The following is a 26,918-nucleotide window of genomic DNA, read 5'->3' on the forward strand; positions in this document are numbered from 1 at the left end:
AGCCGTGTCGCAATCCTCCCGACGGGCATTTCAGAAAAAAGATAGGTTTAGAGGTAATGTCAAGTTGAGGACTAACAGTCCTCAATCGGCGCAAGTTCTTCCAAACCCTTCCCTCACGCGACGTTGGGCAACTAAAATTAGGATATAGATCTATCTATGAAGTTCAACTTAACCAGGAGTCGCCGCAAACATCGGCTAGAAATCAAGTGATTAGAAATTATCACATTAGCAGACGAAAAGATGGAAATGACGCAACCTGGGCACGTCTCAAGCGGATTTGGGGTAATAATTCTGCCCTTGAGTGTCGTGGACGTTCAAAGGCTTCTTGTAAGACTGCAATAGTAAAGAGGAACAGACCACACTGAGGGAGGAAGCAGCCATGCAGGCGCCAGCGAGCCAAGGCGGTAGACGGATGCCGGTGAATGGGTACAGGATGCCGGAGGCAATCGGCATGCTGAGAATGTTATAGCCGAGGGCCCACACGTAATTGAGTCGGATGCGCGACATCGTCTTCCGGGACAGATGGATGGCAGTTATCACATCCTCCAGGTTGCTTTTGATGAGAACTATGTCAGCCGCTTCTATGGCAACGTCGGTGCCTGCACCGATCGCCATGCCGACATCTGCCGCAACCAAGGCCGGTGAGTCATTGATTCCATCTCCCACCATTGCCACTGTCATCCCATTCATCTGCATCGGATAAATTCAGTCATCAAACCAATTTGTTTTTTACAAGATTCGTAGCAGGACAATTTCATCAAACAGAATTTGAGGCACATGAGCAGTAAATTAGTAGCATGAGACAAAATAGACAGAAGAAGAAGCCTTAAGAATCAAACTCGAGACCTATGCTCAAGTAACGTTAGACAGTTGTAAATGCTAAAGTTTGTGGAAAAGTGGATTCTGAGATACGACAAAAGTCTCTCAATTGCCCGTTTGCCTCCTCAATTATGATCAAATGTCATGCGTCGTGCTTAAGCCAAAACCAACCTATGAGGGAGTGTCGAAGTATTTGAATGTTTAGATTACACATTTATCTATCGACTTAAGTTTAAGATGAGTTGGCAGTCATCGCACAAAAATTCTACGCTACACGATCCGACTCTATTAATCCCAATATGATGCACAAATCTGCCATCAAAACTGATGCATCAAGATGCAAATTTTGTAAAACTCTAGAAGGAATAGAATCACCTATGAAATCATGTTCATATTCATAGTATGAAATGAGTCCACTCATAACTAGGACCCTACTTCCGATCTAAAGAATCCTTAGCAACGCGAAATGCTTGCTCAAGCCAACTAATTAACCTTGGACCATAAAATGATAAACGATTTAAGATTGATGTAGTCCACTTAAGAACCAAAGCAAGACAAGATTACCTGCAGATCTTTGATCCTATCAGCCTTTCCTACTGGGTCTGTCTCAGCAAAAACCTTCTGGATACCGACTTGCTTTGATATGGCCCTCGCTGTGGCCCAGTTGTCACCTGTCACCATGATACTTGAGATGCCCATAGAGTGAAGAAAGGATATGACACGCCCAGCCTCTGGCTTTACTGGATCAGTTACAGCAAAAGCTCCGGCAATCTTTCCATCAATGGCAACAAGCACACAACTACGAGCCATTTGCTCATTTTCTGAAATGTAGTCCTGAACCTCACGACCAATAGCCACATTAAAGGCCTGCATGAGCTTCCTATTGCCGACTAGAACCACTTTTTCTCCCACTTTTCCGCTCACCCCAGCTCCTGGGTGTACCTCAAAATCCTTGACCTCTGCATTATGGTCAGTGCTGGATCCGAAATTCTTGCGCAGCCTCTTTGCGTGTTCGATGACAGCTTTTGCTATTGGGTGTTCACTGTTCACCTGAATATTACAGACAGTCAAAAATATCACATAAAGAGCACTGCATAAATCCAATCTACTATCAAACGAATACAATCTACTTTAAAAAAATAACCTGAGATCACTTCTTTGAATATAAACAATTTCCACTAGACGAGTAAAATATTGAGATTTAATTGCAGCATGTGAGACGAACTACTGAATTATACCCACTTCATGGGTTTTTTCATTAGCACTTCAACATATATCTGCTAGACAATCCAACTCTCATACTAGGACACTATACAACAATACAGAGACGCACCTCTGCAGCAGTAGCCAGGTCACAGAACTCCTCCATTGAGTAAGAGGAGAAGAGAACAGCACTAACCACCGCAGGTTTTCCAATCGTCAATGTCCCTGTCTTGTCAAACACTACTGTTTTCACCTGTTAGACAGAAAAATGTAAATATATTGCGTACAACAGGAGTTAATATTAGTAAAAGAAAGTTGGAAAAGAGCTCATGACAGATTCAAGCCATCTACAACTATAGATTTATCCGAACATGTCTAACATCAGCAGCATGCTCTTACGATCATTCCCAAGGAGATTGCAATTTGCAAATTAATAAAAGGATTTGCAATCAATGGAACACTGTCCTCTATCTGTGGGACAGGACAAAGAAAAAAATGGTTGGTGGCTTTCACGTCTTAACAGAATATGTGGCTTGGAATACAACATCTGAACTATGAGGCAAATAAACAGAATATGAAAATTTGTCCAAAAAAAAAACTATTGAGGCAATTATTTAATAACTAATGTAACCACCAGTGGAAAGAAAAAAAGTGAAAGTACTTTCTTTAGCATACTTAAGACATTCAAAGTGACAATGTGGTAGGTGTCTACAGATCTGGTCAATCCTCCCTTGAAACAACCCCAGCAGGATAAAGAGAACCAACTATGAAAACGAATAATAAAATGTAAGACGACCAAAAAAAAAGCAAGAAAGGCTTGTCTGGAAGAGTAATACAGTGAACAAAGCAGCACACATTCTTCAGGAGTAAATGAATGTCTGCATTTCCAAGTAATAATATCGCTTGGTTTCAATGATGGTTCCAAATCCTACCTTGTGTGCCTTTTCAAGTGCATCTCCGCCTTTAATAAGCACACCTTGTGAAGCACCCTTGCCAGTGGCAACCATGACAGCCGTGGGAGTTGCTAGTCCCAGGGCACAAGGACAGGCAACCACAAGTACGGAAATACCAAACTGCAGAGCAAGTTCAAATCCATCCATTGCTTTTGGTATTAACCATTTAGGATAGAGACCAACTTCTCCAGGAATAAACCACGCCAGCCACGTTAAAAAAGCCGCCACAACAACCTGTATATAGAAGAGAAGAAATCATAATTAAAAAATTCATCATCCTTAAAAAGAAAAGCAATAGTAAACACTAAAAAGATTGCCACCATTAAGCATTTTATTATCCTCGGTAGTAAATTTTGTGCTTCTACTATGCCCGGTAATTAGAAAAGAGCAGTGGCTGTTCTGAAAAACCGAAGTCTATGAACATTGCTCAGCCTTGAACAAACTGATTTCACTGAACGTGTGACTTCGATGCATTAAGATCGACCGTGGCCAGGTATTGCATGAGCTATCATAATATACAATCTGTCAGTCTACATCGACTTCATTGTACCTCAACTTTTCTCACTTCTACCTAGCGTTATTCCCATCAAAACTAAGGTTCAAAGTTAAGTGAATTGTTTTGGCAAAGGAATGCCAGGTATACAAAGTCAAGTGAAATATCAACAACTCTAAGGTGGAATGAATGAAGGATGACAAAATGAAATAAGGCACGAACAGATCTCCAAAGAGCAATGATGTGAAAACAGCAACTCTAGTAAAGAACTCAGTCTGCTAGCTTTACATGCTTCCAGATCGGGAAAATGCCTTTCTTGTGTATCATATCTCCAAAGAGTGAACTTGACCTGGTCTTCACAACAGTAAAATGAGAGAAGAAAACGAACTATGCCTTGAAAATGAACAAACCGATTTGAAATCACAAAGCAATATTATTGATCGATATTATTGATCGACAAGGTAACTACATAAAGCAGGACCAAAGAAAAGAGACTCACTGTTGGCACGAAAAATCTTGAAATTTGGTCTGCTAGTTTCTGCACAGGTGCTCTTGCAAGCTGAGCAGCTTCAACCAGTTGAACTATTTGAGAAAGTGCTGTCTCCGACCCGACATGCGTAGCCTTTACTAGTAAGCATCCATTCTCATTCATGGTTCCACCAATGACCTATGCATCCAAATAAAGGACAGGTGGGGTGCCAGTTAAAATTGCAGTGCAATAATATAACTCTGGTGTTCCGACCAAAAAATATATATAAAACTCCAGTGTATGAGATGCCAAGCAAGAACACAAGGCAATACCTTGTCACCTGATCTTTTAGCAACTGGCGTAGCCTCCCCGGTGATCATACTTTCATTGACATGGCTTTGGCCAGTGATGACAATCCCATCGACAGGAACCTTTGAGCCAGGAATAATCTTGAATACGTCATTCCTTTGTATGAGTTGAGTGCTAATTTCCTCCTCTGAAATAAGATTCCCATCATTATCCAACTTAACCAAACAAGCCGCATCAGGTGCCAGATCAGTCAACTTGGCTAAAGCATCTGAGGTTTTCCTTTTAGCTACAACCTCCAAATATTTTCCCAAAAGAATAAAGGATATCAACATGGAACTTGTTTCAAAAAAGTCTTGCCCTTCAAATTTATCAGAAGTCAATGCCTTTATCATGATATATACAGAATAAAAGTAAGCAGCATTGGTGCCCAGTGCAACCAGAACATCCATATTAGCTGATTTTCGTCTCAACGCATGGTACGCCCCCACATAAAACCTAGAAAATATCCAAAATCAGACAAGTTAGCTGATTCTCGGAGGTGACCTGGAAATCATACACCATCCAACATACAGCTTCTGAAGTGTGAAAACTCAACACAACACAATCAATAATTATAACTTTGGAAAAACATTTTCTTACCTTCGGCCAATGACAAACTGCACCGGAGTGCAAAGTATCCATCTCAGGAGCATCCCAGTGCTGAGCATGTTGTATATCTTATACTCTAACCAGTTCCCATAAGGATGAAGCATCGGAAGTACCATAGAGAATACGAAAACTGGAACTGAAAAGAGGCAGCTCAACAAAAATTGGTTTCTATACATCCGTACTTCCTCCTGTTGCTCAGATTCTCTACGTCTTGGAGCAATATAGAGGCTTGCATTGTAAGATTTTGACCCGTCGCTAGCTTCCTTTATGCAATTTATTAGGGACCTTGGACCAGTAAGGTCTGGGTCATAGGCGATAACGACCTTTTCTTCTGTCAAATTCATCTCAACTTCATTCACACCTTCAGCAGACTCAAGGGTGGTCTGAATAACAGCTGCATCTTCTGGGTAATTCACTCCTTCAACTTTCAACTGCACTTTGTTCAGATCATTACCCATTGTGATGAGATCAGCCCCAAAACCAGCATCTTCTACAGCTTCAATGATGCGGTTGGTATCAATTATGTTTTTATCATAGTGGACCTTTGCTTCTTCTAGAGCTAGACCAACCACAGCTTTTTTTACTCCATCAACCATTGAAAGGGCATGTTCAACAGACTCGGAGCAGCTAGTGCATGCCATTCCTTTGATTCTAAGACGACATACCACAATATCTCGTTCTGGAAATTCCAAAACTGCAAAACCTGCTTCCTCGATGCATTCCTTAATCTTTCTTGCCTAATAATAGAGCCATAAACTCGTCGTTTCTCATTAAAAAGGCAGAATGGATCACAAGCAAAATAGAGAGCACATCTTATAAAAGTACAATCAGAGAGAAGAGAGACAGACAGAAAGACAGATAGACGGACAAACAGACGGGCAGAGAGACAGACGGACAGACAGACAGATAGATAGATAGATAGATAGATAGATAGATAGATACTTTCTTTTCACTATGCACCTTTCTCTGGCGTCTATAAGGTTTTGTGAAAATTCGCAAAGAGATCAAAAAGTTCATGTCTTCTCACCACAAATCCATCTCCAGAACTTGTTACCATAAAATTGAAACACACATGTTAAACTAAAAACATTCTCAAAGAAATGTCATTACACACGCACACGCACATGCATGGGGCACGCACACACACATGCACATTCTTTGGGTGTGCATTGCCATCAACTTGATCCGAAAAACTCTTGATAGATGAACTCAAAATCTGCAATTTCTTCCTCTTCAAAATTATTTCGGCGTTAAAAATGGGGATGACCTAGACTTACTATACCAAGTCACATAAGAGGAGAAACAATGCTGCCGTTTCTAGTGAAACTTAGATCATGTTCAAGTTAATAATTTTAAAAAACAACAATGAGAGAAGCGATTGCAAATAACTCACACATAATCTAACTGGAGAAAGGAAGGTAAAAAAGACTATGCCCTAATGTCCCACTGTATGGCAAACAGCACGGATTAATTGTCATGGCTGACTTACATTTATTAGCTCGGGAATATATGTCACTGCAGCGTTGCCTTGAAGTGGCGACACCAACACACTCTCAACCCCATTAAGCTTTCCAACAGCTGATTCTATAGAAACTGCGCAGGATGCGCACTTGATACCACTTACTCTGAATGAAATACTCCGTACTCTGTCATCTTTTCTATTATCTGTAGTGCTTGAAGAGGCAATCACACCATCAGTAGGTTGCAACAGAGGCACCTTGAGGTCAAGCTTCCCATTTAATTCCATTTTAATTTTTCAGAGAGTTAAGTTTGCCTAATCCTGCAAAACCAAATTAACAAAATAGTGGAGTTACACAATCTAGCGTTTCTATAGCTAAATGAAATTGCAGTACGTCCATGCAGTGATTACAAGGGTGTGAAAGAATATTGCTAATAGATTTATCTGTCGCCATTGCTAATTATAGCAAAAATGCTGTTGCACAGAACTCCAATTTCGGTCCTCTTCAAAAATAAATCAGCGACAGACATGCGGTTTATCGCTGTTGAGATGTATTCGACAACAACACAACCCTGGAACATGCATATTTTCGCCTTCAGTACTAAGTCATGAAACAAATTGCAGCGCATTGACTCTATAAAGCAGAATGAGCAAACAGAAGTTCAATTAGGTGGATGGAATTGTATTGGCAATTAAAACAGCCTGAGCACAAAGGATAATGAAGCCAAACAGAGCAGAAGAATGCTGCGTAAGGTCAATTTCGCAAGCGAAAATCAAAAGAACTAATTAAAGCACAACGTGACTTCGCAAATGATCAGAGTGTGAATCAAGGGAGCTCTCATGATCTCATCATACGAAGCAAACAACAGTGCTACCAAAAATAGGGAACCAGCAAAAGATTGTCGCGGAGCTCAGGTGAATACGTAGACATTATCACCATGCACCTCTGCGGAGCAACAAAGAGCGATTACATGGAGCGCATATCACGAAGCTGCTGCAAACCCGCAACTACACAGAAACCCACTAAATGATCACGCGAAATTTAAACAAAAAAAAAAAAAAGTATGAGTCCGCTTAATGCTTTGAGAAAAGGAGGACACAAAGAAAGAGGCAGAATTCAAAGCAGTAGGACATTTGTATCAGCAAGTAATGATCAGGTCAAACAGATCTCAGCAAACATGTATCCGTGTTAAGACTCGACCTCGCCACACGATCAGGCTAGAAAACCAGGAGTCTCATCACCCGAGGATCTCAACAAAGCAAACACCGACACCAACAGACAGCGGAAATCAGCAAGCAGAACAGAGCACCGGGCGGCAATCAAACAGGGGCTTTATATATAACACCAAAAGGTGGAGCGAGCGAGCAAAACACGAGTACCGAAACGATCCCGTGTCGCGAGAGAGGGCAAAAAGCGAAAGCTAAAAGAGAGGCGTTCTGCCAATGGATCTGGCGATAGGGATTGATCGCCTTAAAGTTCGACTCGGTGAATTCTAGGGTTTTTGCGCACACAGAGGGGGGGGACGAAATGGACAGCAAGGGCGCCAAAGAGATGTCGCGTTTATGCTCGGTGATCGCTCGCTCCAAAAGTCTTATATTGACTTTTTAAAATTTTTGAATCTTTAACGTCTTCTTGTCGTTCGAAAGTTGGAAAAATTACCAAAACAGTCCTAAACCTATTACAATTACGCCAATTCAGTCCATCCGGCCAATTTTGGATGGCCAGTGCTGACGTGGACACCGGCCGGCGCCGGCCGTCCGGCCAACTCTGACGTGGCAAAAAAAAAAATTAAAATTTTTTTTTCTTTTTTTCTATTCTCTTTTTTTTCTCTTTCATCTTCTTCAGTGGCGACCGACAACCGGCCAGAGGTTGGGGCCGGCGAGGTCTCGTCCTCACCGGTCGCTTCGAGCGAGGCCGACCTCGCCAATTGTCGGCGAGGACGAGCCCTCACCAGCAACTGCGAGGATGGTCGTACCCGACCTGGCCAATGACGACAAGGACAAGACCTCGCCAGATCTGGTGAGGCTTGTCCTCGCCCAGCAACGTCGCTGGCAAGGCTCACTCGAAGCGACCAACAAGGACGAGACCTCACCAGATCTGGCGAGGTCGGCCTCGCCCAGCAACGGCGAGGTCGGCCTCGCCGGCCCCATCCTCTGGCCGATCACTAGTCTGGCGACCGACTAGAGGTTGAAGAAGATGAAAGAGAAAAAAAAAAGTGATAAAAAATTCAAAAAAATAATTTTTTTGCCATGTCAGCGTTGGCCAGACAGCCGATGTCCACGTCAGCACCAACTGGCCAAAATTGACCGGATAGATTGAATTGGCATAAATGCAAAAGTTTTAGGATTAAATTGACACAAAATGATTGAAGTTTGTATCAGGAGCACTGAAGAACTCATAGCAGTTATGGAAATTCTGACAGCAGATAGACACATGCATGAGCAGTCTAACTGTTTTGGGAAAACTGCCACAATCAATAGTCGTTCTAACCCTGGTGATGATAAAAGCAACGCTACTTCATGAAGTTGAGTAGGAAACATTCAGGCTATATACATTCAATCCAATAGTAGTGAAGTTGAGCGGAAACAAACAAACCAAGTCTATAGCATTTGAGTGTTCTTCTTCATTATGTTTTTGTTGATAGCAGTTGTGTTGCTGATAATGTCTCTGTGTGGTACCACTGAGTTGTAATAGCAAACAGTCAAGTGTACAATTGTAACAATAGTGGTTATATCCTGATAGTGTAATATATCGTGTGAAAAGAACAACATTTCCTAGTTGTAACTTGCAGTGCTGATTATTAGTGAATTCCAGCCTCGTTAGTCTAGAGAGTGGACGTAGGTTTAGGGGTAAAGTCAAACCATTATAAATATCAGTGTGCTATCTTCTATCTCTTTATTATCAACATTACATGTTTGTTATCTGTTCATCAACAGCACACCCAATTATGCTATATTATTTCTACTGCTAGTGAAGTTTAACTTGTTTTAATCCGCAAAAGTTTCTTCATAGTTTTCATTCAACCTATATTAACCCCCACTTTGGATTGTATCATTAGCCCCAACAATAAAAAGTCATACGGTTACTATATCAAAAATTTCATTTCACCTAGGAAAGCTGAAAACTAACATACGAAGGTTATTCAAGCCATGCACTCGTATTCCTATCAATTAATCAAAAAACAATATTAAAAACTAAGTAATACGCTACTTTAACGAACGATACGACTAAACTACGCTTATCATCGATAAAACGACTTCTGCAGGCTGACGAAGAAACTCATTTATAACGAGCATTGATCTTTATCCGTTACGCATAACTCACACGCAAACTTCATAAATCCATTCCGATCAAACCATATTTGGGAATCAATTTTCGTCAAACCCCACAGCTCCACAATGCCTTTATCTACCATTTCCATATAAATATAATGCTCAATTGCTCCTCAATCGAACGTCGTAGTTTAATTTTCACATAACTCCAAATATAAAACCTAACTTTGAAAATTACTCCAATTAGATTAATAATGGGCTTGAATACTTACCAGGAGTTGCAATCCATAGTTGATACAGCTTGTCGGGGTGGTTGGATCGTGTATACGCCAAAATTTTTTCCTCTTTTCTTCTTTTCGTCCTCTCCATCCACGAACTAGCTCACTCTGTTTTTCCTTCTTTCTATCACCGCTTCACTACTTCATCCATTGGAGAAGAAATAAGGGAAAATGACACAAACAGTCCCTGAACTTTGATTCAACGTGCAATTTGGTCCCTGAACTTTTAATTTGTTCAATATAGTCCGTGAACTTTATTCTAATGTTCAATTTGGTCCTTAAACTTTTAATTTGTCCAATGTGATCCCTTAACTTTTAGTATATGTTCAATTTAGTCCTTGAACTATTTGAAAATGTCCTATGCAGTCCTTCCATTAATTCAAGTTCAGGGACTACATTGAATATTTTCATATAGTTCAGGGACTAAATTGAACATATACTAAAAATTTAAGGATCACATTGAACAAATTAAAAGTTCAGGGATCAAATTAAACATTAGGCTAAAGTTCAGGAACTACAATGAACAAATTAAAAGTTCGGGGATCAAATTGCACATTGAACCAAAGTTCAGGAACTGTTTGTGTGATTATCCCAAGAAATAAATCAGTTGGGGCTTGGGCTTGGCTTTGAAAGACATGAGTTGGGTTTGAGGCCCATTATTACACCCTTGACACCCAGCATCTCAAGTCTAACCACGAGGTTCTAGGCTTGACCTCGAGGTTTTGGGCTCAGGCATCCAGGTCTCAGCTCTGGCTCGCATACGGTCCTCAACCCTTAGAGTGTTAGGCCTGTTTCCCAAGACGTCTGGTCATGGGTCCAATTGGATTCAAGGATCCAACCCTACAAGAGGAATCGGCCTTTCATGCACCTTGCTCGCATGCATCATCAGTTCTTATGAGTCTTATATGGACATCTCATCCAATGGTGAATGTGAAAATAATTTTTCCTGACATAAGTTCTTGGGCTGGACTCGAAGTACCAAGTTAGGTATTGCGTCTAAATTGGCTTTGAGGTCACAACAACCATGAGTGATCGCAAGAAATGATGCGCTCACTTAATTTCATGGTTTTAGTTAATGAACCCTTCACTAATTTAACTATGTGTAGTCAACAAGGCAGTGGAAATCGAAATTGGTCATCTACCATGAACAATTAATTGGTAAATTAAAAAAATAAACAGATGATACGATTAATGACATAAATTTGAATACTTCATTACAGAAACTGAGTATCTATTTCACAGCTTCATTTAATCTACAACTATTGAATAACAAGTGATGCTCCAATCATTGTGATTGATTTTTAAATACATTTATTGAAACCTACTCCACGGGGAAAACCATCCACCAAAAAATTCACTATGAATCCAAAGAATATAGAGTTTACAGTGAGCGTCAGTTGGCCCTAAACTACAGTCAAAGTAGAATACAATAGTTTACCGAGAACTCACTTAGAAAAATCAAAGAAAAAATCCTAATACTCATGTGTTGTTTTAGCATGTAATAACACAGTAAAATTTCATCTTTTATATGCATGTTGACACCTGAGTTTCAGCTGACGAGTCATGTCAAGGTAAAAACTCGAGATTATGGTTCATAATCGCGACATGGCTCATTTCTTGGCCAAAAAGAGTAGTTTTTCAAGTTCCATAGTATTTTGTCTAAACCAAAACATTAATTTCACCAATAATCCAAGTAAATCTTTGTAGTTAACTTTTTAGTCAACCCTAAAGTCAACCCCCAGTCAACATTTTTCAAAAATTTTAAAAAAAAAAAGCAATCGTTAATTCAACTCCTTTTTGTGCTTAATTACACTTCTAATTCATCAATTTTTCAAAAATCGATCGAGAATTGACTTTTCGACCACCCCGAGAATTTCAAAATTGATCGACCAAATTCAAAATTATTGATTTCTAGTCAATTTTTAGAGTGATTTCCTTCACGGCATTTGACCTTGGAGTCGTAACATATTCAGTCAAAGCCAATTTTGAGAATCCAAGCTTGAGACGAGTTGGCCGATTCTCGAGCGTCAATTAGGGGTCCCTATAGATCCTTCATGAGTAATGTGATTAGCCTAATTTGAGTCCAATTAAGTTCAATTAACTCAATTCCAATGTCAGTTTTGACGATATCACAACAAATTGACTTACTTGACCAAACTAGTAGGTTAATGATCGACAAAATCATCGAAGGTCAATCCAATTGACTAAATTTGGTTTGACCCATGTTGAGCTAACGCTCAATTTGAGCAATTGAAGCCTAATTTGCCAATTGAATCTCAATTGTGCGTAACAGCCAAATGTATAATACAATTCAAGGAGGATTGAAACAATTGGAATGTCACAAGTGAATCCAGTCAAGCCAGGCCAATCTGGTATGAGCCAGGCCGATATGATTGGAACAAATTGAACCCGAGCCATTCGGTCGAAGCTCAATAAAATTTTAATCAACCAAATTAATCATACAAGTCAGCCCATAAAGTAGAATAGGCAAAAATTAGACAATCGAGAGGTTCCGAGTCAACCTAGTTTGACCAAGGTTGACCCAACCCAAACCATTTGGCCAATTGGGCCGAACCCACTCAGCTCAGCTCATGGTTTGGCCGCCTCTCTCTCTCTCTCTAAAATTACAAAATTGTCACTTGGAAAAATTACCAAAATGCCTTTCTTCCATGTCACCTATCCAAGTGAAATATAATCAAAACCATTCATTAGCCATTCAATCAAGACCATCCAAATTGACATGTCATCAATCATTGTGAACAAAATGTAGCCAATAGGAGCTTTTCTTAGGGGGTAAGGGATCATTGTGAGCCATTAGATTGATCTAATTTCAAAATTTTCTCCAAAAATGGGGTATGTAAACCATCTCTCTCTCTCTCTCTCTCTCTCTCTCTCTCTCTCTCTCTCTCTCTCTCTCTCTCTCTCTCTCTCTCTCTCTCTCTCTCTCTCTCTCTCTCATCGAGAATCGGTAGCCGATTCCGGCACTCCGACAACCGCCTCTTGCCGGCATTTCCATAATGGTCTTTTCCTACGCATCCTTGAAATCTCCATGGTCGGCACATCCTTGGATCATCGTCGGAAATTCTCCATCTGAGTCGATCTCGTTCATAGCTTACCAATTCAATTATCAAGGTAGAAGTTCAATAAACTTTCATTGATTAATTTTGAATGATCATCCAAGGATGTAAGGATGAACATAGTTCCAAATTGGAGCAAAATCTTCGATCTATGTTCAATACCAAACTAGGATGTGACAAAATTTGATAACTAGAAGTAGAAAACCTTTAGAGTATAGGATAATTCCGTCAATTCTCAAATTGATTGCATGTTAGGAAGATTCTAGAAACTTGATTCCTCATGTGGCCGAGACACTCAATGATGACTTTCAAGTTGATTTTAGTACTTGCATGTTAATCAAGTCTAGAACTTGCAAATTTAGGTTGATTTTCCTAGAATCTAGGGGTGTCAATGGGTCGGGTCGGGTCGGGTTTTCATTATACCCGACCCGGCCCGAAACTAATAGGGTCGCGTTTGACCTGACCCGACCCGACCCAAGACCCTATTCAGCATATACCCCAAGGGTAGGGTCGAGTCGGGTCGGGTTTGAGTTTTTTAAAAAAAATATATTTTCGAAATTTTTGTATTTTAGAGAAAAAAATCAGCTCAAGGTGGTTTTGTTCGATCCCAAACCCTCATTTAGACGACCACATCCAGCTCCTCGAGTTACGCGAGGACAAATTGCAGAGCTCAAGGTGGTGATGGACAGAGTCCATCATCTTCTTCAATTGGGGTGAGAATTGGAAACCCTAATTGGACCTCGCTTCTCCAAAATCACCGAGACTCTCCATCACCATCATCTGCCAGAAATCCTCCAAAACCAGTTTCGAAATCCCCCAGAAAGCTCCGATCTTGCTCTCGCAACGATGCTTCTCTCTCCCAGCCATTCTCCTCGTCATCTCCCGTCCCCATCCCCATCCCCATCTCCGCCTCTCCGACCCCCAGCGATTCCTCCCTACAGCCCCCGAAGGCTGCCCCTCCGTCGACTGCCGCCCCTCCTCCGATGAATCCTCGGAAGTGGCCCACGGTCCTCGATGAGGACACCTACATATCGGCGATCAAGAAGATCATCGAGCGCGACTTCTGCCCCGGCATGTCGAAGCTCTGCGATCGCCTCGACTGGCTCGAGGCCATCAGGACCAGCGACCCATCCAAATCCGGGATGCCTAGCTGAAGATCGCACTTGTCGAAGCAACTTGTCGCCAGAATCTCCCGACCTACATTCCTTGCAAGGCACGTCGCCATAGCAGCCATCTCCGCCGGGCCCACTGCCGTCCTCAAACGGGGGTCGAGAGAGCGGCTTCGGCGCTCGGGTCCTGCGACCCCGTCTTGGTCTTTGTCGTCGAAGAAGACATAATTGTTGGTTAGTTGAACGCGAGAGAGAGGGGGACGGCCGTACAGATGAGAGCACCTATCGGTGGTCGAGGCAACGATTGGGAAGTGGCGGTGACTAGCGGCGAAGGTGGCCAAGGGATAGGAACTCATGAGAAGAGAGCACCACCCTTTTTCGATCGAGATCCAGAGAGCCCCCCACACCCTTTTTGCTCTCTGGCACCAGTATAGTACCAAGGGTATCAAAACAACCCGGCCCAACCCGGTCCGGCCCGACCCTAACTATACCCATACTTAAAAACCCTTACCCAGAGAAAACTAATGCCTGACCCCAAAATACCCAAAATTTTGGGGTAGGGCTGGGCCGGGTCGAGTCGGGTCGGGCCAGCTCGGGCTTTTTTGACACCCCTACTAGAATCTTAGTCAATTGAAGTAGATAATCAAAGTTGCACGGTTGATACTCCATTAGCATGTCTCGACCGAAAATTCTAGATAGATAATCGAGCATGTTTTTTATGTTGATTATGCTTAGATTGATCACTAGTTGAAGACACGTTGATTTGAGCTAGTTTCGTAGTAATTCGACAATGTTCAAAGCATGTTTAGATGAATGCTTTAGGTAATTGTTGAAGAGCATGACGAATGTTGTTGAATGATGACGAATGTAGCTTGAATGTGCTCATGCATAAAGGCTAATAAGGCTCTACTTTCTGAACCTATTATGTAGGAGAAGACCTGGAGCATTATGGGAGTTCATGTAGTAGCTGCTGTCAAAGATTTCTTTCAAACTTCAAAGCTCCTTGGTGTTGTAAATTTTACATTAATTGCGTTGGTGCCAAAGGTGCCAAATCCTTCAAAGATGGGTGACTTTAGGCCCATATCTTTTTGCAGCATTATCTACAAGTGGTAGGACGATTGTTGATAATGTCTTGTGAGCTTATGAGCTAGCAAATAAGTATCATAGGTCAGGTTTGAGTCCGAGAATTGCTATAAAGGCTAATATAATGAAAGCCTTTGATTCATTGGATTGGAGATTTGTACATAATATTTTGGGTTAATACCACGAAAAACCCCAAACTGGTACACCTGTGATAATTTTATCCCAAATTAATTTTTTGACCACCAAAAATCTCAAATCGGTACACTTGTGATAAATTTACCCTCAGTTTATTTCCATTAAATTTTATTGTCAAATTGCTTTGTTAAATGACACGCGACAATTAACAGATGTACCAATTTTATGTTTTACCCTTCATTTGTCACAGATGTACCAGTTTGTGATTTTTTGTGGTATTAATTCAATTTAACGAAAACTAACGGAGGGTAAATTTGTCATAAACATACCAGTTTGGGATTTTTAGCGGTCAAAATATTAGTATGAGGCAAATTCATCACAAGTGTATCAGTTTGGGGTTTTTTGTGGTCAAAAAAATAGTTTTTGGTAAAATTGTCATAGATGTACCAGTTTGGGATTTTTCGTGGTATTAACACTAATATTTTTCAAGCAATTGGGACATCTCCTCGACTTGTTGACTAGCTCATTGGTACTTAAGAGGATTTAGTGCTAGAAGAAGGCAGGCATGATGAAGTGTATTTGGCAAATTTTTGCTCAAAAAGGATGGGTTACTTAGCTTAAGTACTACTAGATACAAGATAAATCATTTGGGATTCTGTCCGTGACGGCTTGTTCCCCTTTTATTTGGAGGAAATTGTTAAAGCTTCGAGATGCTGTGAGGCCTCATATCAAACACCTTCTCGGAGATGAGACAACTACTTATCTCTGGCATGGTGATTGGCATGTCTGGGGACCTCTGCTAAGAAGATTTACAAGTAGGGCGGTTTATGATTTTGCTTTGTCTTACCATTCAAAGATTGCAGATGTTATTCAAGGCCATCGTTGGCATTGGCCTGCAGCTATATTTGAGGATTTAGTTGAAATTCAAGCTACTCTTTATTGTTCTCTAGTTCCTAAACCTTTCATACCTGCTCTTAGGCCTAAGGGTTTTGCAAGTTGCTTGGAACAAACTTATTTGGTTTAATGCAAGCATTTTAAAACACTACATCATTGCTTGGTTAGCTATGCAAGTTATAATTGAAATTGTTTATGCCTATTTCTCCGAGAAAAGGATACTAACAGTATCATATTTTTCATAAGGCACTAATTTTGGTGCCATAATTTAAATCGATCACTTAATTGTCTAACATTCAGTGAAGTTACTCATGTAGCATATCTTCAACTACTAATACAATTAGGGGTGTCAAAAGAACCCGATCAAACACGACACGACCCGACCCGACCCGAATAGGAAATTTTCGTATTGGGTCAGGTTGGGCCTCATCTTGTTTGGGTAATAGTAAAAACAAGACCTTAGCTTGTTTTGGACCTACCCGAGCCCGTCCGAAACAAGCCCACTCGAAACAAATAAAAACCATTTGTTCTTCTTGCACCCGAGCCCACCCGAAACCCTATCTTCTTCTTCCATCGCGACAAGAGCTCCGGATCTGCAAGTGCCTGACCTTCGGTCACGCAATGGTGCAGTCGCACTCTCAAGCACCTAATCTCCGGTCGCGCAACCCAGACCACCCACGGAACCATCTCTTCCTCCAACTCCTTTGCGAAGCTCGCCAAGAGCTCCGGATCTACAAGCAGTTCGAGGTCTTCCCCTTCAACCTCTCGACCCAAGCTCGCTGCGACATCTCATCCCTCAAGCTCAAGCCTCAAAAAGGGAAGGAGTTCGAGGTGTGTTTTTTTGTGTGTTATGTGCGATTATACAGCTTTTCTAGAATGGAAGACATTCTCTTTGGATGTTTATTTTCGCATCTAAATAATCTGACAAAAATATGGAAAATAGGAACTTCGCATTGTGGTTAGGTGGGTAGGCCAGGTTCCATATCTTATTTCTTTTGTAGATTTTACGAATTTGATTGGTGGGCATGCTATCTTCATCTGCAGCTAGTGGCCGATGGAGTTTTATCACGACATTCGAGTAATCTGATCAAACTTTTGTACTCATTTCAGTCATCTTAGCATTGATCTAGGTATGTAGTCAATGAGCCTCTTCTATGCATTGCTGATTCTGGAATGTTAATCAATTTTGTAGATAGCACATAGCCATTATTGGGCAATGATGGTTTTTGTTGATTCTGGAATGTTAATCATTTTTGCTGATTGCTAGATGTCTTCATTAACATATTCTAGCCTCACAAATAGAAGGAAGACATCCATTATGTGGGATCACTTTAAAAGGATTCCATGTACAGACAAGAACCAAGAAAAGGCTAAATGTTTATATTATGGGGTCCACATTAGTTGTTCTAGTACTCAAGGGACTAGTTCAATGCATCATCATTTAGATAGATGTAAAGAATATCCATATGCAAACATCGAGAAAAGGCAAAAAAATGCCTCGGGTCAACCTATTGGGGTCGGTAGTTCATTTGGTCTGTGGAAATTTGACCAAGATGCTAGTAGAAAAAAAATAACGACCATGTTCATTCTTAGTGAATTGCCCTTTAAGTTTGTAGAAAATGAGGGTTTTCGGCGATTTGTGTATAGAATCCGGCCAAAGTTCTCAATCCCTACACGTAACACGTTGAGGAGTGATTGTTATGCGTTATATGTGGAGGAAAGAAGAAAATTGATGAAATATTTTTCCGACACATGTCCTAGAGTTTGTTTGACGACTGACACATGGACCTCTTGTCAAAATTTGACTTATATGTCTCTCACTGCTCATTTTGTTGATGCTGATTGGAAGTTGCAGAAGAAAATCCTAAGTTTTTGTCAAATCCCGGGTCATTCTACTGAGATAATAGGAAAGGCGGTTGAGAAATGTTTGACTAATTAGGGGATTCAAAGTATTTTTTCATCACCGTGGATAATGCAAGTTCAAATGATTTAGGAATTCAATACTTGAAAAAAAGACTTAACTCTTGGAACTCTCTAGTATTGAAAGGTGAGTTACTCCACATGAGGTGTTTGACTCATATATTGAGTTTGATTATGAAAGAAGGGTTAAAAGACATAAATGATTTCATTGTTAGAATACATTCGGCTGTACATTATGTGAGGTCTTCTCCTGGGAGGTTGAGGCGATTTAAGAATTGTGTTAAACTAGAGAATATTGAGTCCACGAGTCTTGTATGTTTGGATGTGGAGACTCGTTGGAACTCGACATATATGATGTTGGAGGCGACTTTGAAGTTTCAAAAAGCTTTTTTCTTATTGGAAATTCAAGATAGCAAATTTGTTGAAGAACTATCCAAGGCAAAAGGGTTGCCTACTAGTGATGATTGGGATTATGCCCGTCACCTTCTTCCTTGCCTGAAGTTGTTCTTTGATACAACTTCAAAAGTTTCGGGTTCTTCTTATGTCACTAGTAATGATTTGGCAAAGGATGTCTATGGGCTTTTTGGGATGATTAATGAATATTGTGAGAATGAGGATAAAAGTTTGCAGGAAATGGCTAAAAGAATGAAGACCAAATTCAGTAAATATTATGGCAATGTGAATAACATCAATATTAATTTGTTCATTGCTTGCATACTTGACCCTCGACATAACTGGGACTATGTGAAATTGTTGATTAATGATGTTTATGAAAGCAAGCAAGCAGAAATTTTACATGATAAAGTAACATCATCGCTGACATCATTGTACAAGCAATACCGCACTGGTAAATGCCCCCAAAGCAACTTGAGATTAAAGGGTACAAGGACGGTAAATATGTCAAAGTCTCCCGTGGTTGGTGCGGACTTTATGACTACAAAGTATCTTAGCCAAATGGGACAACAAATTTTGGAAGAAAAATATGAATTAGATAAATATTTGGAGGAAGGATGTGAACATTATAACCCCAACTTTGATATCTTAACTTGATGGAAAGTTAATTCTTCGAGATATCCTATCCTCTCTTCTATCGCTCGAGATATTTTGGCCGTACCCGTCTTGACTGTAGCATCGAAGGCCGCATTCAACACAGGAGGTCGTGTACTCGATGTCTTTCGTAGCTCCTTGACCCCAAGCTTGGTGGAGGGTCTTATATGTGCTCAAGATTGGCTACGATCCTCGCCACTTTCACTTTCAATTGAGGATGACTTAGAAGAACAAGAAAATTTTGAGTCAGGTCAGAAAACATAATTGTGGAATATTTTTTCTTTTCTATATTACAATTGATACTTAAGTTCTCATTTTGATTGTGAATTTAATACGGAGTGTTCAACTACAATTATGGAGCCGAACTCGATATCGGTTTCTCTTGATGATTAACGAAGTTGGAAATTGATACTTGTTAAACCATTTTGTTTATTGCAAATTTACTTTTTCATATTCAAATTAGGCATTTAGTAATTGTTGTCTTCTTCATTTCTTACTTGCAGGTTGACCTTACTGGAGAATGGTTTCCTTTCTTTCTAAATCTCAGATGTGGAGTTATTATCATCTGCTTTACTTTTTTATCATTGCCCTAGTTTGTGAATTGGTCCCAATATGCATGTAGACAAGGTTGTATAACATCGGAGCTGCTTTGGTGGAGTTGCTTTAGTGGAGTTGCTTTGGTTTGTTTAAATTTTAGTCGCTTTGGTTTGGTTTGCTTTGGAGTAGATTTGATCCACTTTTGTCTCATTGAGGGGATGAGATGGGGTCACTGAACTGAATTCGAAGGTCAATAGGGTCATGCTAGTTCTATCAGTATTGGTTTCTAAATGGAATGCACTTCTATTTTAGTTGTTTACATGTGCTGACTCTTGTGGGTAAAAGAGAAACTTAGCCATGAACCTCTACTCATGCATTTGTTGTCCAACAATCTTCCTTTAACATTAAAGACTTTTAACATTTGACTGGATGGGTCTTTTTGCATCTGTGGATGACATATTGCAGTGATATAATAGAAAGAGAGAATGTGAGTTTATGCATGTTGAAATAGAAAGATGGTTCTTGGTGAAATCATGTAATGCTTTGGTGAGATCCAATTAAGGTTCTGAGCAGGAAGTGAAGTAACTTGTGAATTTTGGGTTTCAGGAAATAGAGTATGGGTTTGCAATTGGGGTAATTACATGAAGGGCGAAAAGAAAATTATATTTTTCATTAGGGTCATTTTAGATGCTGAAGTTTTGAATTTTTATCTTTTTGTTATGATCTTTGAGGAGTGAAAGGAACTGATCAGGAGTTAGCTTATTTGCTAGACCACCATGGGTCTTCATTTAGCTCAGAATTAAGATATTGTACTATTGTAGCCGTTTCATATGGGCTTATTGCTCTTGCCGGCCGAATGCAATCCAATTTTTTTCTCTGATTCTCTCCTGTGTTTTAAGCATCTATCGAATGTTAATATGATAAAAACCAAATGAAGCAATTGCCAAAAGTGCCCTGAGCTTCACATGGATCGTGAATGCAGGTGTTTCATATTGATATTATCCTCGTTCTAGCAGCGATCTTAGCTTTCTTTTGCATACACACGTGCATACAGGTGTTTCATATGTTTCTTCTAGTTTCTTTGATTAGAAAACAGGAAGATTGTTAGCTAGCTTCTCACGTTTGTCGTTCATGTCAGAGTTGGACTACAATGCATTCCCCAGAATTCACGATTTCACTTTTGACATGCTCTTTTGTGTTGGTTTTGTCTCAATGTATGAAAAGCACGGGAAGAAATATACCCACTAGCTTAGATGTTCAAATTGTCTAAAGACTTGGCTACGTTCTTTGGAATGATTTGGTTTTGTCTCAACTATTCTTCCATTGACCAGAAGTATAAGTTCTTTCTGATTCAGGTGCGAAAAAGGAAAAGAAATGAATGACAATTGGCAAGACAACATAAATTAAATCACCAAAATTAGAAAGCCCATGAGGTATGCCGCATCATGAATGTTCGAGGTCTTTGGAGATGTGGGACTCCTAAGCGATTGTGGGAAACATATGTAACTTAACCTTAATTTAAAATAAAATATAAAACACGACCCGACCCGAACCCAACCCAACCTGATTGTGCGGCTATATTCTGTTCGGGTCTTGTTTCAAGTCAGGCCAAGCATACATATTCAGTTTTTTGGGTCAGGTCGGGTATCATGAAGACTCGACCCGACCTGACCCAGTAACACCTCTACTATGTGTATTTTTATAATAATAACATATCAAATGTGGCTTTCTATAAACAGAGTTACAATCCAAAGTGAAGATAGGCCTTAAAACGACCATCGAAGATCAATTAATGGAGGTTTGAAAGAATTGATTCTCTCTCTCTCTCTCTCTCTCTCTCTCTCTCTCTCTCTCTCTCTCTCTCTCTCTCTCTCTCTCTCTCTCTCTCTCTCTCTCTGTGTGTACAGACTAAGTAGAACCGACACTGACACGCGACACGTCATTTACCAAAAAATAAAGAATTTCAATACGTTGGAACACATTGTATATTAAATGTATATATACATGATAAATTATCATTTTTATGATTATTTCAATCAAATTAATTTGATTCGAAGCTACAAATAAATAAAAAGAGCCTAGAATGAATTTACACTAAAAATATTAATCCACCATTTGTTAATATCATTCAATGTTTCAATTTGAGAAATTCAACTATATTTCATTCCAATAATTCATAAAACTTGGAGAAAGAAAACAATCCACATTCCACCATTAAATTTAACATTTAACAATAAGTTAAAAAAAAACAATCATCATTTCACCATCAATTATAAGAGGAAGTGATTCATCTACATTATCCACTTCATATGAAAAAACAACAGCTTCTATTTCCGGCTCATCAAGTGAAAGACTCGCAAAGTACTCCAACATCTTCAAACGTGTCAAATGCATCTCCGCCAATATCCCACATCTTGATCTCTCCTTCCGCATATTGTGGGATTTTTCATGATAAAAGATGAAGATTGCTGTGAATGAAAACCAATTCTTCTACACGCTTTGAGGTCATTTTATTTTTTCTCACCGAGTGCACAAAGGAGTAAGTTCTCCAATTCCTCTCGGCACATGACGAAGAAGAAGGTTGTGCACGAAGTTTTAAGGCTATGTTTTGAAGTATAGGTGCACATCCACCATGATTAATCCATCAAGCCTTAGATCCATATCATACCGATTTTGAATGGAATCAAATTCTTTAAAATCCCCATTTTTGCTCGCAAAATTTACATACTCCATATTCACCTTGTTGCACTCATCCAAGTTAGGAAAGTATTTCCTTAGGCATTTTAGTCTTTCTTAGTTGATCTCTTCATCCTTGTATGGAGAAACTCAAGTAAGATCTTCACTGAGCCATTAATCAATTTAGTATCTTATTTAATAAAATAAAATAAAAATAGAAAACCATAATAAGTAAGAGGAGTATTATATATCATGTCAAAGAAAGAATAACTAATTAAGTAATAATCTCAAATAATTTTAGAACTTACTAAGGATTCAAGGCATATGCCAAGCAATGAAATGGAGTGTTGTTCCTAGTCCAATGATCTACAAGAATTGTATGAACAACCTCATAAAATGTAGACTCCTCATTTGGCCTTTTCACTTCATGCTCATAAAATGTAGGCTCCTCATCTAGCCTCTTCACTTTTTCAATCATTGAACCCTACGTGTCATAAACTAAGTGAAGACAAGGCTTGTTGGTGTCACAAATTCTAAACATGTCATAAGTAGGAGCCGTGAAGGAAAGTATATAATAGTTGAATCCCACCAAAAATCATCCAATACCTCGTCCTTGACAAACTTGGCCCTCCCTTGATTATTGTCTCAATAGATATTCCATTTGTCACAAATAATCATGCTTTGAACGTGTATCCGCTAAGGAAAACGTGTATCCGCTACAGAAAGCAACTTCAAGTTAACAAACTCATTGTATATTGCTAATATCATGAAATGGTTCATATGATGAAATGTTTGATTTGCACAACTTCCCAAACAATCTCTGAAATTCAATTACATTCCTCATAAATTTCTTGACTGGTCTCCATATTCTTTGTGGCATAAATGTTCTTCAAATCTAGATTAAGGGTGTGCATCACACAAGGCGTCCAAACAATGGATGGAAATTCTTGCTCAATAAGTTGTCCCGTGCCCTTACAATTTGAAGCATTATCCATAATTACTTTAACCACATTCTCATGCTCAATTTCGTTGATTACTTCTCTTAATAAGTTAAAAATAAAATGCATATCATTTGTTTCTCCCAAACAATCAATTGATTTTATAAACATAGGTTCTCTATTCGACACCGCCATATAAATAATAAGTGGTCTCCTATGTGAGTCACTTCATCTATCACTCACAATACTTACATCATTCCCCCTCCACATATTTCTAATAGGTGCACACAACCTATCAATATTTGACTTCTCTTTTGCAATAAAGTGGACCTATATTTCGGTGGTACAATGGCAAAAATGAGAGCGAGTTAAAAGTAAGGGTTCTTTGCTAGGTTAAACAGCAAGCCCACCGAATAGAACATTTAGCAATCTCATAATCTAAACGTTCCCATTGAGACATGTTGAATGCCTTCTCAATTGATCCTCCACTCCCACTTCCAATCTTCCCTTTTTAGGAAGTAAAGGATAATCCATCTTATAGCCACCACCACCACTAACTAAAAAACTAAAAGGGGGCAAAGGTATATTTTTAGGTGCAATACTCGTTAATCTAGTATTAACATCTTCATCTAATCTATCCATCTCTAAAAGATCATTTTTTTCTACTTTTCCACCTATCATCAACAAAGGAGCCCTAACTCTCGTATATGAACTCCTAAAATCTTTTTAGCATCATTTCCAAGACAAATTTCCTCCTGCATCGCTATGAGTAGCTCACTTAGTAATATACCTCCATAGTGATTTATTTAAATCTTCACTTGTATATGTAGGCGCTTGTGTACTAGAAGTGCTATTATCCATGCTTGAAGTCATTTTACAAAAAATACGATTACAAGAACTATAAATTTAATATGTACTACAAATAAATGTGATAGCAAAAAAGCAATAATAAATATATAATAATAAGCACATTCATAGAAATCATCCGTAGAATCCTCTATCTCTATCCTTTTTCAAATTGTCTTATCAAAGTTGGAATGGTGAAGGTTTGTCACTCTATCTCTATCCTTTGGAACATAAACATTAACTAAAATGAGTTATAATATGGTGAATATTCATCCTCGATAGTCTAAAACCTCAAACGAAGCAATGCAGGATACGGGGGCTTTATCCACAAAACGAAAACTAAATTACAACAATGAGTTTAAAGGAAAAGAAGAGATTCCGCTACAGTAATCAACTCCACTGCATGATAATGCACAGAGACAAACCAATCATCAGATTCATCACTAAAGGCCGCTTCCAACGGATTAAGGAACAAAAGGAAACTGAAGCTATAGCTTCTACACAAATTGACAAACTTCCAATATTCGACGACTACCCATGAAATTAGCCTCAAATAATCGTGTAATCAACAATAATTAAGGAGATTCTCGAAGCCTACCGATGGTATTGCCGTCAACCCAAGGGAAGTGTCGTCGCCGAGGATTGTGGCGGAGATGGACAACAACGGAGAGAAAGTTGCCGACTAACACCAATCGACTGCGAGAACAAGGCCAAGGCTGTGAGAGGGAGGCGAGGTTGATTGTGACCAAGGGCTGGAGGCAAGGCACAACCAAGTTGAAGGCATGGAGTGATGGAGGACTGGAGGCGAGGCACGAGCCGCACGACAGAGTTGAAGCTTGAAGGTGCGGAGTGACTAGTGAGGGAGGGGTCAGTAAATCACAATGCGTTTTAACCTGTAGGGCGACGAACTAGCGAAGAAGAGAAAATCGCGAATCAAGAGCAGGTGGGAGTACAGAAATTAGAGACGTCGGCGATGTAGATGTAAAGCGCAATAGTGAAGGCACAACAGAAGATGAGAACATTGAGAAGACTAAGGTAGCGAATGATAATCATTCTGTTCCGGAATGAGTTCCTGAAACAGAAATAGATTTTTCTATTTCTGATTCTAGGATGAGTTTTTGAGAAAAGAAACCCGTTTGATAACAACAAAAAATTTCTATTTCTGGAACAGAAACCCGTTTGATAACAGCACAAAATTTCTATTTCCTGAAACAAAAACTCGTTTGATAAACAACACAAAATTCTATTTCTAGGAAAAAAAATCCATTTTTTAAATGGAATAAAAATAATTAAAAAATCCAAAAATTTCCTAAAAATCTCAAAAAAAATTCAAAAAAATCCAAAAAAATTGAAAAATTCTAGAAAAATTCATCACAATTTCCAAAAAATAAAAAAAAATTCAGATTTTTCTAGAAAATAGGAAATTTGTTGAATTTTTTCAAAAAAAATCAAAAATTTCAAAACTTTATAGAATGACTTAAAATACCTGTAGCCACCTACTTTTAATGAAACTTAAATTTTTTTAAGTGCCCAAAAAAAATCGAAAATTCCAAAAATTTTAAAAATTCACAGAATAGTTTAGAATACATGTGGCCACCCACTTTGAGTGAAATTTAAATTTTTTAAGGTGCCTAAAAAAATTCAAAAACTCAAAAATTTCAAAACTTCACTGAATAGCTTAAAATACCTGTGGCCACCCACTTTGAGTGAAATTTTAATTTTTTTAGGTGAAAAAAAGTAAAAAATAAAAAATTTCAAAACTTCATAGAATGACTTAAAATATCTGTGGCCACCCACTTTGAGTGAAATTTAAATTTTTTTAGGTGCCGAAAAAAAAATCAAAAAATCAACAATTTTAAAACTTCACAGAATGACTTAGAATCCCTCTAACCACCCACTTTGAGTGCAATTTAATTTTTTTAGGTGCCCAAATGGTATTTTTGATTTTTAAATATTTTTCGGCACCTAAAAAAAATTAAATTTCACTCAAAGTGGATGGCAACATGTATTCAAAGCCATTCTGTGAAGTTTTGAAATTTTTGATTTTTTTTCTTTTTTTCGGCACCTAAAAAAAATAAAATTTCATTCAAAGTTGGTGGCAACAGGTATTCTAAGCCATTCTATGAAGTTTTGAAATTTTTGCTTTTTTGCTTATTTTTATTTTTTTCGGCACCTAAAAAAATTAAACTTCGCTCAAAGTGGGTGGCCATAGGTATTCTAAGCAATTCTGTGAATTTTTGAAATTTTTTATTTTTTTCGGCATCTAAAAAAATTTAAATTTTGCTCAAAGTGGATGGCCACAGATATTCGAAGCCATTATGTGAAGTTTTAAAATTTTTAATTTTTTGCTTTTTTTTATTTTTTTAGGCACCTAAAAAAATAAAATTTCGTTCAAAGTGGGTGGCCACAGGTATTTTAAGCCATTCTATGAAGTTTTGAAATTTTTTCTTTTTTGCTTATTTTTATTTTTTTGGCATTTAAAAAAAATTAAATTTCGCTCAAAGTGGGTGGCCATAGGTATTCTAAGCCATTCTGTAAAGTTTTGAAATTTTTGATTTTTTTATTTTTTTCGACACATAAAAATATTAAAATTTCGCTCAAAGTGGATGGCCACATATATTCTAAGCCATTCTGTGCAATTTTGAAATTTTTTATTTTTTTATTTTTTTAATTTTTTTCGGTATCTAAAAAAAATTAAATTTCGCTCAAATTGGGTGGCCACATATATTCTAAGACATTCTGTGAAGTTTTT

At 38.8% G+C, this 26,918-nt stretch overlaps 2 protein-coding genes across 4 annotated transcripts; one reads left to right on the forward strand and one right to left on the reverse strand.

The window, feature by feature from the left end:
• Positions 1-123: 123 nt before the first annotated feature.
• Positions 124-7,907, reverse strand: LOC115672329 (copper-transporting ATPase HMA4-like). 3 transcript variants are annotated; one of them, XM_030594115.2, is made up of 9 exons: positions 7,555-7,907; positions 6,384-6,674; positions 4,886-5,631; positions 4,270-4,741; positions 3,968-4,135; positions 2,955-3,209; positions 2,153-2,275; positions 1,384-1,869; positions 124-690 (listed from the first exon to the last, which is right to left on the reverse strand). In XM_030594115.2, the coding sequence occupies exons 2-9, from the start codon at positions 6,639-6,641 to the stop codon at positions 268-270; spliced, it is 2,931 nt and encodes a 976-aa protein (XP_030449975.1). In that variant the 5' UTR covers positions 6,642-6,674; positions 7,555-7,907; the 3' UTR covers positions 124-267. The 3 variants fall into 3 exon arrangements, with proteins under 3 accessions (XP_030449975.1, XP_056172483.1, XP_056172484.1); XM_056316508.1 differs by having other exon boundaries at positions 6,384-6,668; positions 7,532-7,907; XM_056316509.1 differs by lacking the exon at positions 7,555-7,907 and adding an exon at positions 7,229-7,249.
• Positions 7,908-16,651: 8,744 nt separating this feature from the next.
• On the forward strand, positions 16,652-20,133 carry LOC130139419 (uncharacterized). The gene is made up of 2 exons (XM_056316354.1): positions 16,652-17,033; positions 19,763-20,133. Exons 1-2 carry the CDS (start codon positions 16,824-16,826, stop codon positions 19,940-19,942), a joined length of 390 nt encoding a protein of 129 aa, XP_056172329.1. The 5' UTR covers positions 16,652-16,823; the 3' UTR covers positions 19,943-20,133.
• The last annotated feature ends 6,785 nt before the right edge of the window (positions 20,134-26,918 follow it).

This window comes from Syzygium oleosum, unplaced genomic scaffold (assembly GCF_021117445.2).
Source record: "Syzygium oleosum isolate NSW1041296 unplaced genomic scaffold, Sole_v2.1 Sole_v2.12, whole genome shotgun sequence".
In the NCBI taxonomy this organism is placed as follows: domain Eukaryota; kingdom Viridiplantae; phylum Streptophyta; class Magnoliopsida; order Myrtales; family Myrtaceae; genus Syzygium; species Syzygium oleosum.

Bases quoted from the DNA above. Each gene is read 5' to 3' on its own strand.
- LOC130139419 (XM_056316354.1), top strand. From the start codon at position 16,824: ATGGTGCAGTCGCACTCTCAAGCACCTAATCTCCGGTCGCGCAACCCA. The intron at 17,034-19,762 runs GTGTGTTTTTTT...TCATTGCCCTAG, and splicing joins AAAAAGGGAAGGAGTTCGAG to TTTGTGAATTGGTCCCAATA.
- LOC115672329 (XM_030594115.2), bottom strand. From the start codon at position 6,641: ATGGAATTAAATGGGAAGCTTGACCTCAAGGTGCCTCTGTTGCAACCT. The intron at 4,742-4,885 runs GTAAGAAAATGT...GATATTTTCTAG, and splicing joins CAGTTTGTCATTGGCCGAAG to GTTTTATGTGGGGGCGTACC. The intron at 3,210-3,967 runs GTGAGTCTCTTT...TTCTATATACAG, and splicing joins CAAGATTTTTCGTGCCAACA to GTTGTTGTGGCGGCTTTTTT.